Here is a 15,405-nt window from a genome sequence, read left to right as displayed (position 1 = left end):
TGTCCTTAAGAATTAGAATGTTCACCGAGCTGCCCGCTGAAGGACATTTTCACTATAATTATAGTTACATTTTGTTTTCTCAAATGTTTCAGTTTATTTTTATAAGCATTTTATATGATGAACAAAAGTGTTTTTTTTTATTTATTTTAGTCTGTATCTTAACTCACAATATTAGCATGCCTGTATTTGCTTTTTGACATATTGATTGTGGAAGCGGGTCCTCTCAATTGCTTTTTGTTGTGGACTTTACGGTGTTAATTTGACAAACACTGAGCCGCTTCCTTCCTGGTGCTAATGCAGTTGGTAAGAATAACAAACTATTCATTTTGATTAAACCCAGACACATTTTGCTCACTGGCCAAACATGACAAATCTCTTTATATACAGAAGAGAACCTGTGTGTCATGGGACGCCGTTAGTGCTGTGACTGGCACATGGAACCACAACCCATCAGTTGCCTCAATCAGTCGTCACGATGAAGCGTCCCGGTTAACGTTTCCCGATAAAGGCGAGACTGCCGCCTGCCCATGTGACCTAGACGAGATAAAGCGCCGACTACAGATAATTAAGAAAGTGCCAGCACCTTCTTTCCATTTCCAGCTGTGTTATTAAGGGACATCCAGCTACGGGGGGATTCATATAAATCACCAGCCTGTGTAGCTATATGGAGAATAGAAAATGGAGATAGGTGGCCAAGGAATGCATTCATTAGAACTTTGCAGGTACATTCAAGTCATCCTATTCACTGGTAAGAGGGGTCAGAGTACCACCACCAATAATGGATATACGTCACTAAGTGACCCCACCCACCCAACACGGTCTGCAGTTGACGATAGCAATGGCGTGCAGAGGATTGGACAATTAGGGTTAGGGTTTCAAACTAGGGTTCCAAATTAGGTTTAGGATTTCAAACCAGGGTTTCAAACTAGGGTTTTAAATTAGGGTTACGGTTTAAAAAAATTAGGGCAGGGTTTCAAATTAGAGCTAGAGTGTCAAACTAGAGTTAGTGTTTAAAACCCGGGTTTCAAACTAAGGTTTTTATTCCCATCCTCCTCATTTTTCTTCTCTTCCGCTTTAATTTCTTCACAAGCTTGTTAGTTTTTTTCTTACCTTCTTCAATCCTCTATGGACATTTTGGGATATTAAATTTTACAAACTACGCTGTGATACCCAGTATACCAAGCTGTTATCATCTCGCTGCATTTGCACCCTTTATTGATTTTATGTGTGTGTGTGTGTGTGTGTGTGTGCGTGCGTGCGTGCGTGCGTGCGTGCGTGCGTGCGTGCGTGTGTGTGCGCGTGCGTGTGCGTGCGTGTGTGTGTGTGTGAAAAATAAAACATTTTGGGAGTTATGCAACCTCTTCCCAAACATTCTCAAATCCCACATGTACTTGCTGCTATTGTTTAATTAATTCATGACTAAATATGTACAATACTTTTTATTTAGCCCCTGGCTGTCTCACAAGTTTTACATTCAAAAAGGAAAATCATTCAAATCCAAAATGTAATTATTATGCATCTTAGATGGGGCTCACTACTGTACTTTTGCTTTCATTTAATTGCTAAAACGTGTGAACAACTTTAATTTTGACATGATTGGCCCATATCCATATCTATGTCAAAGGTCTAACTCTAAATATCATGTCTGTTGAATGTCTAAAAATATTACTGCCAGTTGAACAGCAAGTCTCAATCAGAATCCCTTCTGCTCGTAATTGCATCCTCTTGTTGTGATCATCCCACATTACAAGAATCTTGGCCACCAGATGAATGCGTGTCTTGCTGCCATGATAAGGGGCAAATGTTATATTGATCAACTTGTCTTCCATCTAGTGCGGAAGATTGCGGTCATGATTGAAAGGGCAGATATGACACATGGTTTCATTTGTATAGATTTTATTGTTGGGTAAAAGGACAAGCTTTATTTATATATGTATAAATAGCAATCGGCCATTGCACAAAGGGACACGCGCGCGCGCACGCGCACACACACAAACAGAGGATACGAATACCATGGATGTGGAAAGCAGTTTAGTGGAGGACCATCACTTGTGTTTTAATCTGTACACTCGGAACAAACCAATCGAATCAGCCGCTCGGGGCGTAAACGAAATTGTGTGGCAGAAAATGTGATAGTGACGCGTGACACACGGTGAGACAGGAAAAACAGATTTCGTATCGTATATACACACGCCAAAAGTCCATTGTGAATTTTTCAGATGCAATTGGGATTGTTAATGCATAGAAAGGAGTCCATTGTCAGCATGGAAACTTGTCTTCAACATTGTATATCATAAATAGCCCCAGTCTATCTCACTCTAATCTCTAATCTCACCAGGGCGCATCCTAGTCTAGTCTAAATTCCTTTCTGTTCGTTTGGTCAAGGTTTAATCTTTCATACAGACAGGTGCTCTATTAACTCTTTCTCAAGGTGTTCCTTCTTTGAAATTTTGTGATATTTTTGCTTTCTTAAAGCTGAAAGAAACATCACAGTCAACTTGATTTTCCTGCTTTGGACTGTAACAAACAAAAATGAAACACCAAATTAAAATTGACCACATGATGCTTATTATTTTGGATTAGAGGTTAGTAAGCATCGGACTGTAATGAGACTCTTGGGCTGCACTTTAAAGCAGACAGCATCAGGCGGTGCTCAGCGTGAATGTGAAGGGGCAAGGAGAAAAATGACTGATTAATTTTCCTTCAAGGCACGGGAGAGAAGTTCAGGGTAAATTACGAGAGACGTCTGGATGTAGTTTGGATTTTTTTCAAAGGTATCTCTTCATTCATTAAATAACACTTGGTCAACAGCGAATTTTAATCACAGATGTGTCCCTTCAAGTATTTTGACGCCGATTCAAAAAATGTCTTTAATATTTTTGAAGCACATCAGGTTTTGTTATTAAGGTTTATCTAGAAAAGCTTGAACAACACGGACTTTACCATATGTTGTCATTTATAGCTAAGATGTTTAAAACAAGTACAACTGTTGCTGTAACACTTCATATTATTATTATTGTTGTTATTAGAATAAATACGTGATGTGGTAGAGAAAAAACAAGGGCCGATTCGGAATGAGTGCAAACAGTTTGTCTAGAGAAGTTTACTTCCATCTCTGATTGAATTAAAAAAAAAAAAAAAAATGTTGACCAGTGTAATTATTTTATTGACTCTGATTACTTTTGGCTCTATCGTAATATGGAGCTCGGCATTTTCAAATCTGTTGCTCTCCCACAAAATTCAGTACAGCAATATGGGAACTCAATTAAGTCTCCCCGACCCACACCAAGACGTTGCCTTTGACCACATCGGTGATCTCGCAGTTGAGCTTGTTGAGCCGTCCATCCAGGATGAAGAGGGACTCCCTTGAAGGAGTCATGAGGTACTGGCCGAAAGTCCCGCCGCCCACCACCGCCCGGTTGCTGGCGCTCCAAGGCCATTCGTACGGTTTGATGGCCTCTTTCAGGCTCTTGATCATCTTGACCTTGCCGCTGTGCAGCTCCACAAACAGTACGTCGGTCTGGCGGCCGGAGCTGCCGAACACATTGTACCGGTGGGCCTCGGTGAAGGAGCGCTGGAAGGCCAGGTCGGAGAGGTGCAGGTTGGTGTGGATGTCGAAGGGCTCCCCGACGTCGCCTCGCTCCGAGACCGTCTGTATCCGCATTAGGCCGTGGCCGTCGTCCACGGTGACGAGGTAACGGCCGTCCGGGGACGCGTGGGGCGTTCCGGTGACGTCGCGGTTCTGGCCCACCACGCCGTCCGTCACACTGTCCAAAATGACCTGAGGCTGCGTGGCGCCCGTGGAGTCGGGGCGGCAATTGATAAAGTAGTAGCCGCCCAGGTGGGTGTAAGCTGCCGACTTGGGGATGCAGTTAAAGTCCCGCAGGCTGATGTTCCTCACATAAGCCATCGTGTCCAAGTCGATCTTATGCAGGACAGGCTCGTTTCGGTGAAAGATGAGGCCAAATCTGTTGGCAATTTCGGGAGAGACAACACAAAAGATTGAATCAATAGATAATGATGACATTTCTGTGCTTGAACCAGTAATTTGCCACGGCTGGACCAGTCGTCGCTTTGTTTTTGACTGAAAAGTCATCAACTCTTTGGATGGAGCGCAACCATATTTTGGACAGACAGACAACTACACACTTGGGTCACATACTGGACCGTCCATGCAGCTATTCAATTCATACTGCTCATTGTGTCAAGGGTCTGCTTTAGACTACTATCCAAGGTGGTGTTTTAGGCCAGTTTAGCACAGGGCAGATTGTGAATTGTTTGCCTGTCGCTCAAAGGTCAAATATGCACTCAATACTTTGGATTGGATGAAAGGCGGACCACAGCCTAGAGGGATTTGAGAAGGGAGAGCTGCTACAACTGAAAAACTAGTGTACAGAAAAATATTTCAAACACGCCGCCACCTCTATATGCGAGGACAGGTCTGATGTATAGATAAACAATAAAAATGTAAAATTTTGTGTTGTTCTGATTGTGATCTTGTGACGTTTCTCTACGTCTGAACATTCTGCGCACGTATTTACGATGCCTCCAGGCTTAATTCTAATTACCTAGGGGTAACCCACATCAACATTCAGCAGCGAGTATAGAGAAATGCATAATCCAATCCAGAGCAATAATGCTACAGGCTGAAGTAGAGATGATAATGCTTCGTTTTTTTGTTGTTTTTTTTCCCCTACATTTACATTTATTCAAGCAAACAGTCTGGTGCTAAGGAACATTAGTTATTGTCCCTGCAATGCGACACTGCTGCATCTGCCTATTTGGACCTGGTCCACAAAGTTTCTTGTGTTGGTAAGCAGTTCTCCGCCGATGTTTAAAAGTCATAAACATATCAAAGACAGAATTGCACAGATTACCTCCATAAAGATTTATTTAAAAAAAAAAAAAGTCTTACAAAGTTAATTACATGGCTGATGCTAAAGGCGAATTTGACTGGATAAGTAGCCAGTCTGACACAAGGCACATTTTGGGTGTTTCACCGTTTACTGTCTTTTTGGTTATTTCATTGTCTCATTATATGTAAAGTGCGTTGTTACATCCCCAGCAGTTGTGAAATGCGCTATATAAATAAAGTTCTATTGTACTGTATTGTATTGTATTGTATGGCATGGCATGGCATGGCACGGTACGGTACGGTACGGTACGGTACGGTATCGTATCGTATCGTATTCCATTCCATTCCTTAATGGACAAATCCCATCTTTGACTTTAGTTTAGAATATCTAATACAGAAGAGCTCAAAGATCAGCATGTTTTGATCTTCTCTTCATCAGTTCCTGGAATTTTCTGGATGCCATTAAAGCCACTGAATAACATGAAGAAGAAAAAGTTATGCCCTGACTTATGAAAAACTAAAGGGACAAAAAACCCATTGTCTGATGTTTTTTTAATGGTTCAATGTCTAGTGTAGCCCCTGACGGTCTTCATATTGAGCTTCATTGTCCCAAGAAGACATTGCCACAGAATGAAAGAATGTGCGAACGGAACATCGCACTCAGACAGAAGGCAACGGTATGCACCCTTTTGACCGGCTGACGGCCATCACAATCTCGACATCGTTCGTCATCTTTTTATGGCGTTTGAACATTCAGCAGGTGGCGGGCACACACTGAGTGCATATTATCAGGCTTTCTGTCAAGGCAATCATCGATCCACAGATTCTGTCGCCAGGCAGCCGCCAGAACTCTTTATTTGTACGTGCCGCAGATGGATAAGGGACATATTTATTGGGCTGTAAACAATCTTTTACATGTACCGAAAGCTGGTCAAATTCTGAATTTCAGTAACGTTTAGGGTTTGCCATCTTGGGTTTTACGTAAAGATAAATACAAGTGAACTGAAGCACCTTGTTCGGGGCGGGATTATGCAAATTAATTGATGTTGCGTCAGGATCTGACGGAATTTGGAATGGTTTGCTCCGACACATTTTTAAAAATATGAAGCTCAAAAGGGTTAATCGGTTTAATTTCACGTTTCGTGTTGTTTTCTGTTTTATTTTTTGTGGTGGTCTGTTTGTTTTAAGTCCATTTTACACTGTATACACAGATATCAGGCTCGCGATCTGAGAATATCGGATTCATTCACATTAGTGTAAATCCACTTTTTGTCTTCTGCCATAAGACACTTCTCATACCTCTAAACTAAAACCTGTTGCATTTCATGGATTTTTGTGTGGTATTCAGACCTGAGTCAAATTGATTTTGAACAAAAGTGTCATCACATGGTTGAAGTTGCCGCACTCACATTCCAAATCGATCAGTGTTTCTGTCGGGAGCTCGAGCAATCCGCAACGATGGCCTTCAAACTCTTCTTCACATCACAAGGAGTGAATCCTATAGATTTTCTATAAATACACCATGCCTATTGTCCACTTTTTCTTTTGTTCCAATTCAGTCATAAAACCAGCATGTTTCCTTCAGCCACAATGGCAGGTGGAGCTTGATGTTTCCCAACACTGTTTTTGATTCATGGAAGAGAGTCATGAATCGTTCACACAAAGACTTCGTTTTAAATTTTGCCACTACCGTGTTCATCACAAGATCGTTTTGAATGCTTTGATTTGTGAACACCCCTAGGTAGAGATGGGAATTCTCAACAAGAACCGGTTTCCACATTACCAATTCCTTGGAATCGTTTGCTATTTTGCTAACAATTCCCTTACCGATTCCAGTCAGCACAAATTACGTCACTACACGTTATTAATGCTACGCAACATGTGTAGCAACGTAAACACTGATGGCACCTGTGAGGCAGAAGCGCTCCAAGGTTTGGTTACATTTCTCCAAGGACGAGAATAGAGCCAAGTGCAATTCTTGGAATGTTGATATTTCAACAAAGGGAGAAAATACCTCAGATATGCAAAAGCATTTGTACACGCAGCACGAACGACCGAGCACCAACAGCAACATTAGCCCGAGCAACGCGCAACATCAGGCTCGATTTAATGAGGTCCAATACAAAAATAAAAAATTCTGCGAAATGAAAAGTTCGTCCAATGCCAAAACATTTTAAACATTATTATGTCAAATGTCGTGGTGAGATGTCAAGCGAGTCACCGACACCTGTAAAATGCTTTAAATTTTCAAAAAAGTGCAACATCTTTTTATATGTGACCGATCTCTTGTTTCTTGTTCTTCTCTTCTTGACACCAGTCAAGTCCATAAAAAGTATTTGTATAAGTAATAAGGGCTGCAGTCAACCTTGGTTGTCTCGGAGTGGGGCATTCATTGATTTTAGTCATTATTTGTGTAGAATTTGTCAGGATCATTTGTTGCTTTACCCCTATAAATAGCGGGGGCGAGGGAGGGGGCGGGGCTGTTATTTCAGGACATACACACATGAGTTAAAATAAGCCTGTCTGTACTCTCCACGCCGGATGCCAGGCAACGTAATTACGCCACCTACTCGCTCTTGGCTTGACGGACAGGCGGGTAAAAGCAAGCCCGTTCGAAACGACAGCAAACAAACCACCTAAGCATTCCCAAGGGCCGACTTGAAAGCCCAACGTGTGCGCGGATGGGGTGTACTTACGCACCTTAAGCTGTCCACCATTAGGCTGGTGGAGGGGATGAAGAAGTCGTCCACTCTGTCGAAGCGCCCACCCACCGGCTGCATGTGCACGGTGTGGTGGGACACCCTCACGCTCGCCTCACCGATCACCTACAAGAATATTTGAAGAGTATGTGTGTGTATTAGAGATGTCCAAAATAACACATTGATATCAAAATCCCTGAAAAAATACCTTAGCATTTGCATAAGTAACCTCGGATTTTTGAATGAAAATGCTCATCACAAACATCCAGGTCCTAATCCACCCAATGCCTGTTCCAAGTATGTCTTATTGACATTGTTTCTCTCATCCATGGGAACAAAGTCAAAAAGGAAAGTCTGAGATTTTTCTTTCCTTTACCTGCAGAGTCGGGAAGCTCTTCTGCCTGTCCCCCCAGCTGAGGATCCACACCTGGTCACGGGACTTATCGTAGTGCAACTTGACAGGATATGGGTCAGTGCTGACTGTCTGCATCACACACACACACACACACACACACACACACACACACACACACACACACACACACACACACACACACACACACACACACACACACACACACACACACACACACACACACACACACACATACACTATCAGCCTTTCTGCAATCCCAATGGACTGAGTTATATAATTACGTTGGTATTGAGAGTTGGGTTAGCCCCCGCTGAAAGAATTGAACGCCATAGCCTGCCACTGGAACATACCACCATCTGGGACTTTTAACTTTTCATTGATTCCCAATCTGGGTACTGTTACATTGTTGGAGTCAACACTTTAGTAGAAATAAACTACAGCGCGTGTGTGCTCGTGGAGGCAACGGGAGGTTTCAGGTGCTTTAATTAACAGCTGCTAATATAACGCAGTGGAGCTCAACCTCTGGGCGGCCTGAATAAATGAGCTGCTGACAGTTTTCGGGGGAGCTCGGCCTGCTTAGCAGCAGTGGCTCTCCTCCCCCCCAAGAGACTGGCGAGGCGTAAACGGCCGTCTGCAGGGGGTTGCAAAACACACCCAGAAAAAAAACACTGACACATATGACTGCACTCACGGCCATTTAGTTTAAAACAACAAGCATAATGGATGTTTGTGTGGCAGCCATGACAAATACAACAAATCCTCTCTGCAAAGCAAAAAGACGATTTAATAAGTGTAATGGCCCCTGTGTGGAACTGAGATGGGTCGCAATGAGATTTTGATGCAAAAAAATGTGCATTTAATCTTTCAATGTAGCTTTTCGTTCAATCTCCGAGTTGTACTGTATGTCGTATTAGAACATAATATAGGTGATCAAATGTCATACCGTCTTCATGTATATTTCCTGAAATATAACATGTAAAACATCATCTATTGTGCAATAATATATAAATAAAAATAATTATAGAAATAAAGCATGATTTAAAAAGGGACAATTTGTTTTGAAATTGAAGAAATGTTACAATGTAAAAAAACAAGAAAACACATTTATTGTCAAATAAAATTAGTAATTATCCATCCATTTTCTGAACCCGCTTTGTCCCCACGGGGGTCGCGGGCGTGCTGGAGCCTATCCCAGGCGTCATCGGGCAGCAGGCGGGGGACACCCTGAACTGGTTGCCAGCCAATTGCAGGGCACAGAGAGATGAACAACCATCCGCACTCACACCTAGGGGCAATTTGGAGAGCTCAATCCGCCTACCAAGCATGTTTTTGGGATGTGGGAGGAAACCGGAGTGCCCGGAGAAAACCCACGCGGGCTCGAGGAGAACATGCAAACGCCACACAGGGAGGGCCGGAGGTGGAATCGAACTCCCGCCCTCCTCACTGTGAGGCGGACGTGCTACCCAGTGCGCCACCGAGCCGCCTAAAACTAGTAATTAATAGAACAATAAAATATTCTGAAACGTACACAATTTAATATTTTTTAAATTGTGTTTAAGATTTAAAAATATTTAAATACAAACTGAGTGCCTTGCACACTACATAATTACATACATACATTTTTAACAGAGCAAGAAATATAGCTTGGCAATCTCTCATAAAAATAATGAGAAATATGTGTTACATTTTCCAGTGTACATATGGAGTTAGTATTCCAGCTGTACTGCTTATTGCTTAAATAAGTGAATGCATTTTGTGTGCTATTAATCATTGCAGGCATTGGCTTACCCAAACCTCCTCGGTTAGCATTTCTTCTAAATGATGCGTTGGCTTATCAAATTTGACTGCATACCAACTGTTTACTTAGGGACATGAATTCATGTTAATTGAGTGTTAACATGTAAATTGAGTTACCTGGACAGCCTTCTGCGACTGGACGTCCACAATGAGCAAGCGATCTAACGTGGGCTGTGCCGCGTAAATAAATTTGTCCTTGACGTTGACCGCCGCCGACCACACACACTTCTGCACTTCGTCGTCTTCTGAGGCAGGACACACTTCCTCCTACGCACACAGACACACACGCACATGCAAGACAGTTTGCAGTTATCTTATCAACAGTGTTGCTGTTCCTTTCCTGCCTACTGACAAATGAGTTTTTTTTTTCTTTCTAACGCATAATCCACACAACAAAGCCTGCACGTTCCCACGGATGTTCAGCTTCCAGGCCCTGGCAGCTTTTTGCCTGGCTGGCTGACGTGGCTATCCCCTGCCCGGCCGTCTGTTCCAGACTCTGCGGGGCGATTTAGAACGGCTGCCGGCCAGGAGAGTTGAAATAAAAAGGCTCCGGGACGTTGGAATTAACGCTTCTCGTGTGTATTTATAACCACAGAGGCAGTGCGGTGACAGGTGCCTTCCCGCTGGCCAACTTGTCTCGGTTAAGAAGGGGCATATACCGCTCTTGTCTTCTCTAGTAGTGCAGTAAATCTACACCAACACTAATGTTGTGACATAAAACCGATAGCAGTAGCAGCTAGGACTAGAAACTACCGCAGTAATCTATAATCAGATGCACGGCAGCAGCCATGGACGTTCCAGGGCAAAGAGATGGATTCAGATACATGGCAAGAGTAAAAATAATTAAAAAAAAAAAAAAAAAAAAAGGATCCACATTAGTCAATTGTTCAGAAGTTATTTACGCAAAGCCAACACGAATGGAAGGCCGCTCCGAGCTAATGTAGTAATCTTCACAGCTTCACTCAGAAGTGGACTTGAATGTAAGAGAGCAGTCACGGCAGATCAAAAATGTATCTAAATCTAGGTATTCTTTCTCTTCTTTTACCAACATTCTTGTTGATGCAGCTGGTGTATGCACAAAGGCGGCTGCAATGTCTCGGCACATTGCATACTGTACTTTGTGTGGGGGTTGTGTGTGGGCGACTCAAATATGTTTGGTTTTGTTCTGTGTGAAATTCCTTTGACAGTCAGAAGTATATTTTTCTTGTGAATTCATTAAAATCCTTAATGCAGCATTACTAGTCTTAATTCGCCTTTCCTCAAGTCTTTTAGATTGAATTTTAGCCAGATAACTCTCGGTAAGGCAAAACTGGAAATTATTGCCACATTTTCTACTGTAGCCTATGATTGGTTGTGAACGTAACCCCCCAAAAAAAACAAAATCCAATTATCCACAAAAGCGTCTCACCAGGGAGCGAAAACTTCAAAACCGTCTCTGCAACATAGAGACTTCCTGGAGGGATACAAAAATATCGTGTATAAAAAACCGACTAACCAGCAGTTGAAACTTGAATTTGTCCAAAATGGCTTCCTGTTTATTCTTCAGAACTATCTTGTATGATGGACGTTTGTTCAATTTAACGTCGATCGGTGGAAGAGAGACCCCAAAAGTACATGAAAAAAGCCCCAGTAAAGTTTCATTTAGCAACATCAAATTTTCTTCTGCGTGTCTATCATGAATAGACCCTGAAAAATTCTCAGGAAAGGAAAACAACACAGGAAATCTGCAATCTTGACTGAACGCCTGAATTTGGTGAGTCCTTGAAATAACAATGAAACAAACGCTCGGCTTGGCAATTTAGCATTGCCTATCCACCCGGGATACCGAATTCAGGATGCAAGGGCAGCTTCAATTACCCTTCAATTTTAGGCTTGGGTTTATTACACTTTCTTCAGACAGAATAAACATGTCAAAGCAATTTGGTGTCCATGGGTGAAAGTGGCTTGTGTCCCCCCCCGCCCCCCCTTGTAAGATTTTGTCAGAGTAGCGTCCCTTAGAATTCATTCAAAATGATTCAAATCAAAAAGTCAAGTTTGGACATGAGATATTTTCATGTGTCTTATGATGGACATGCCAATTGTATTTGTGCATGGAATTAGTGGAAGTGGTGGCCAGGCTAATTTTTGTTTTTTTCCCCCCAACCATCCACGCAGTACTATTGAGTCTGTCACCTTAAGAGCCAGCAGTTTCTCGCTGGGCTTGATGTGTCTCTGTATCTCGCACGCCACCGGCTGGATGACTTTAATGCCGTCCTGGTAGAACACGTAGAACATGTTTCCGATACCAAGACCTGCAACAACAAAGAACGTCACTCGCCCGGTGAAATAGGAGCGACACTGTACACCCTAAAGTAAATAAGGCACTGTGCGATCATTTAATCCCTCTTGTCACAGTTGGCTAACCCTATTACAGGAATTCAATTAAGTCACTTTAATGAATGCAACCACGGATCCGTACCTTCATCCCGCCACAGAATGTTGGCCACTGCCAGGCAGAAAAAGAGAAAGAGCACATTGAACATTAAACGCCACAATCAATAACATCACATTTGTGAGACTTTTATTGGAACGCCCGGGCCCCGCTATCCAATGCAACAGATAATTGAGTCTTCTGCTCGGAAATAAGGATGTTTGGTTTTAGACATCGCCAACTGTGTTTGCTTATGCTTACGGGAATCGACTTAAATCAACAATATAATTTAGCATGAGCCTGAAATGTTAGCAAAGCAGTGGACAAGCTAGGATGACTTTTTTTGCTACATTTCTCTTGATGTAGCATATAAACAACACAATACTTTGGGAACTTGACCTGAACAATTGCCAACAGTATTCCTAGTGTACATACATGTTTGTGATCCACAATTGCAAGTTTATTTGTCACAATTGTACATCAAGTTTGCAGTTGCACATTATTTTGGTTGACAGTTGTATATTTATGATTAGATGGACGTTTGTGATCGGGATCCCAGCTTTATGTTTTGCTCGCTAGGCGGCTTAGTGTTGAGAAATGATCTAGACAACGTTTGCTTGTTCCCTCGTTAATTATCACCATACTTTCCAAATATATTAAAGGTCGTGCCCTTAGTATATATTTAGTGCGAGGTGATATGGGTTACCTCAGGTGCCCCAGGTGACTCAATCATCTCTCATGCTAAGGTAATTTTAATACTTCATTAATATGGATTAATGGCCCATCTTTCTGTTCTTAGAAGCAGCAGACCTTGATTTTTCTCTTTTTTTTTCTTCCCATTAAAGTCATTGCGAGATGGCTAATGACACTCGCAGTGCCAGACCAGAGCCTGAGTGCTTCTGATAGCTACCCCTACCAGTTACCTCTATCATTACTTTGTCCGTCAGATATCTTCAAAGGGGGTGTAGTTTTACTCCATTTCAGGTGATGGATTTTGCGGTGGTAAACCTTTTCTTTATTGTAACAGCAATACCTGCAAAAAAGCCACTAAGTGACTGCATCATTTTTCGTTTCCCCTCCCATCACGCCTGTCAGGCATTTTTGTTCAAAGGGTGAGTAATTCCACTTTGTTGTAGTTATATTGCAATTTACAATTTTGGGGTAGTTCAATTCAAAAAGAGAATCACGTATATCAAGCCAGCAAAATTATGTTTCACTGCCACCATATAGCGGTCGTACGTCACATTTGCTCACAAGTCAAAACAAAAAGATCGGCTGAATGAAGGCTTTGCCTGTGTCGTTTTATGATGGAGTCTGACTTATTTCTTTCCTTCGAGTGAAAATGAGTTTTTGTATGAGGACAACTGTGACAGGGTCACTGTTGTGAGGAAGAAATGCAATGGTGATATAAACTCAGTTTTTATGCAAATTCAACGCTGTGTCCTTAATGGCGACCCTCTCTGCCTATTGTCTGCCAGTCCCTCCATCAACCCACTCCCATCTTCCATTTTCTGACGGGCTGTCCAATTTGTGGGCCAATTGGCGCCGATGCTAATCTGTCCTCCTGCACTCATTCTCCCGCACTAGCAAAGAGACAAAGCGTCGAGGGTCAGACGTAATCGTCACAAAAAAAAAAAAAAAGCGCTGTGTCGAGTGTTACCCTTCCTGTGCACTCTTGCGAATCTTTTTCAGCTCATTAAAAAGCGTCACAAAAGTAGCGCCGTGTCGTCTGCAAAATGGACGGTGGACAGAAAAACTGGAGAACAATGGCGTTTATGGCAGCGCTTGCCAGGGATGGAAACAAAATGGAAAGAAAGCAGAGTCGTACGAACGCCATATTGATGCTATTCATCACCCGGGGTCGGAAAGACTGTGGCTGTTGTGCGCCTGCGAGGGGCCCATATATCAACTTCAGCATCCATATACAGTAGCAAAAACAAGCCGGCCAACGGCGGCGGGCAGTCGTTTGGCTCTCTTGTGATAACTGTTTGCGCTGGACGCCAAAGCTCGGGGACGTCACGCCCGGGAGGCCCAGCGGCAAGGTTACGCTGTGACTGGATCATGGCAATGGCGACCCGGGACAGACCATACACACTTTCACGGCACTAATTAGCCCAGAAACAGTGTAGAGAAAAAGTAGGGGGGCAGGCCAGTCATATAGTATGAGGTTAAAAAAAAAAAAAATGTGGTAATCATAACTATTTATTAGACCTCTGGCTTCAGACAACAAATGTATAACTAAAGCTGTTTATATTGAATTAATTCAATAACTAATCTAAAAGATAAGTGAATTCTCTTTTTTAATTCATAACGTACTTATGATAACACTAAACCTCGATTTACTTTGGCTCGTAAGTAACTGATGCTCTCCTAAAATGTTTAGAACTACCTGTTAATAGTCCAGTGTAAATGTACCACAAACAGTTATCATTAGAATTTCTAAATATAAAAATAAACAAATAAATGCGCTGACGTGTACATGCACATGCGGCAATAACATCCCCTCAACTTCCAACTAAATGTACGCTACTCCCTGAGATATAAATACATATTTCAATATACTTCCTTGACACCAACTTGTTGCATTTTCGAGCATTAAAGACAGAGCATTAGAAAAAACTCAAACAAGTGAGGATAGGAAAAAACCCCACACACAACAATTTGGCAAAAGTCTTTAGAATCAGGTAAACAAAAGCTATTTAGTGAGGGACTTAAAAATGTGTAGTGACTGCATAATTGCTCCCAGTTTTGTCAGTGTTGTCTTTTCATTGCTTTCCAGCCTGCTCTGTGCAATCTCAATATAAACAACACACTTCTTGCATCTCATTTCACTCAGCACTGAGCCAACAGAGTATGGATTACATTGAAGCTTCTAACCATTGTTGTTTTTGTCCATTATCTGAGAGGCTGCCAAGTTAAATAAAAGTATTGAATTCATTTCAATAGTTTCTTAAGAAGATATCTTGAATCAAGTTAAGGTCATTTAATAACCTGGAAAAAATGCAGCATAAAAGCTCTAGTCCTATTTTTCAGGGTTCTATTTTCTTTTTTTTTTTTCCATACAACGCCCGACTTTTCAGCCCACTAGCTTTCCAAGACGCCGTGTTCTGTTCCCGTTGAGGTCATTTCTTATCTAACAGACCTTCACTGTGAGTCATAAAGTTTGATGGGGAGGATTTAGCGCAGTCGTGAGACCAGACGGCGATCCACAAGCACTGATGTGCTGACATTTTGACGAGCGGGGCTTTGCAATAGCCCGATGATGGCG

General features: G+C 42.3%; 1 protein-coding gene across 1 annotated transcript in view; it reads right to left on the bottom strand.

The window, feature by feature from the left end:
- Positions 1 to 1,907: 1,907 nt before the first annotated feature.
- fstl5 (follistatin-like 5) overlaps positions 1,908 to 15,405 on the bottom strand; it is a 62,181-nt gene continuing 48,683 nt past the window's right edge. The window contains exons 10-15 of the mRNA XM_085906096.1: positions 12,186 to 12,212; positions 11,900 to 12,018; positions 9,845 to 9,994; positions 7,931 to 8,038; positions 7,556 to 7,680; positions 1,908 to 3,968 (exon numbers count right to left, since the gene is read on the bottom strand). Of these exons, the coding sequence (XP_085762222.1) occupies positions 3,266 to 3,968; positions 7,556 to 7,680; positions 7,931 to 8,038; positions 9,845 to 9,994; positions 11,900 to 12,018; positions 12,186 to 12,212 (1,232 nt within the window). The 3' untranslated portion in view covers positions 1,908 to 3,265. The remainder of the gene's footprint in view (positions 3,969 to 7,555; positions 7,681 to 7,930; positions 8,039 to 9,844; positions 9,995 to 11,899; positions 12,019 to 12,185; positions 12,213 to 15,405) is intronic.

This window comes from Syngnathus leptorhynchus, chromosome 2, assembly GCF_054491065.1.
Source record: "Syngnathus leptorhynchus isolate UIUO chromosome 2, UIUO_Slep, whole genome shotgun sequence".
Taxonomy (NCBI): domain Eukaryota; kingdom Metazoa; phylum Chordata; class Actinopteri; order Syngnathiformes; family Syngnathidae; genus Syngnathus; species Syngnathus leptorhynchus.
Note: the sequence above shows the minus strand (reverse complement) of the source record. Positions and strands in the feature narration are given on the sequence as shown.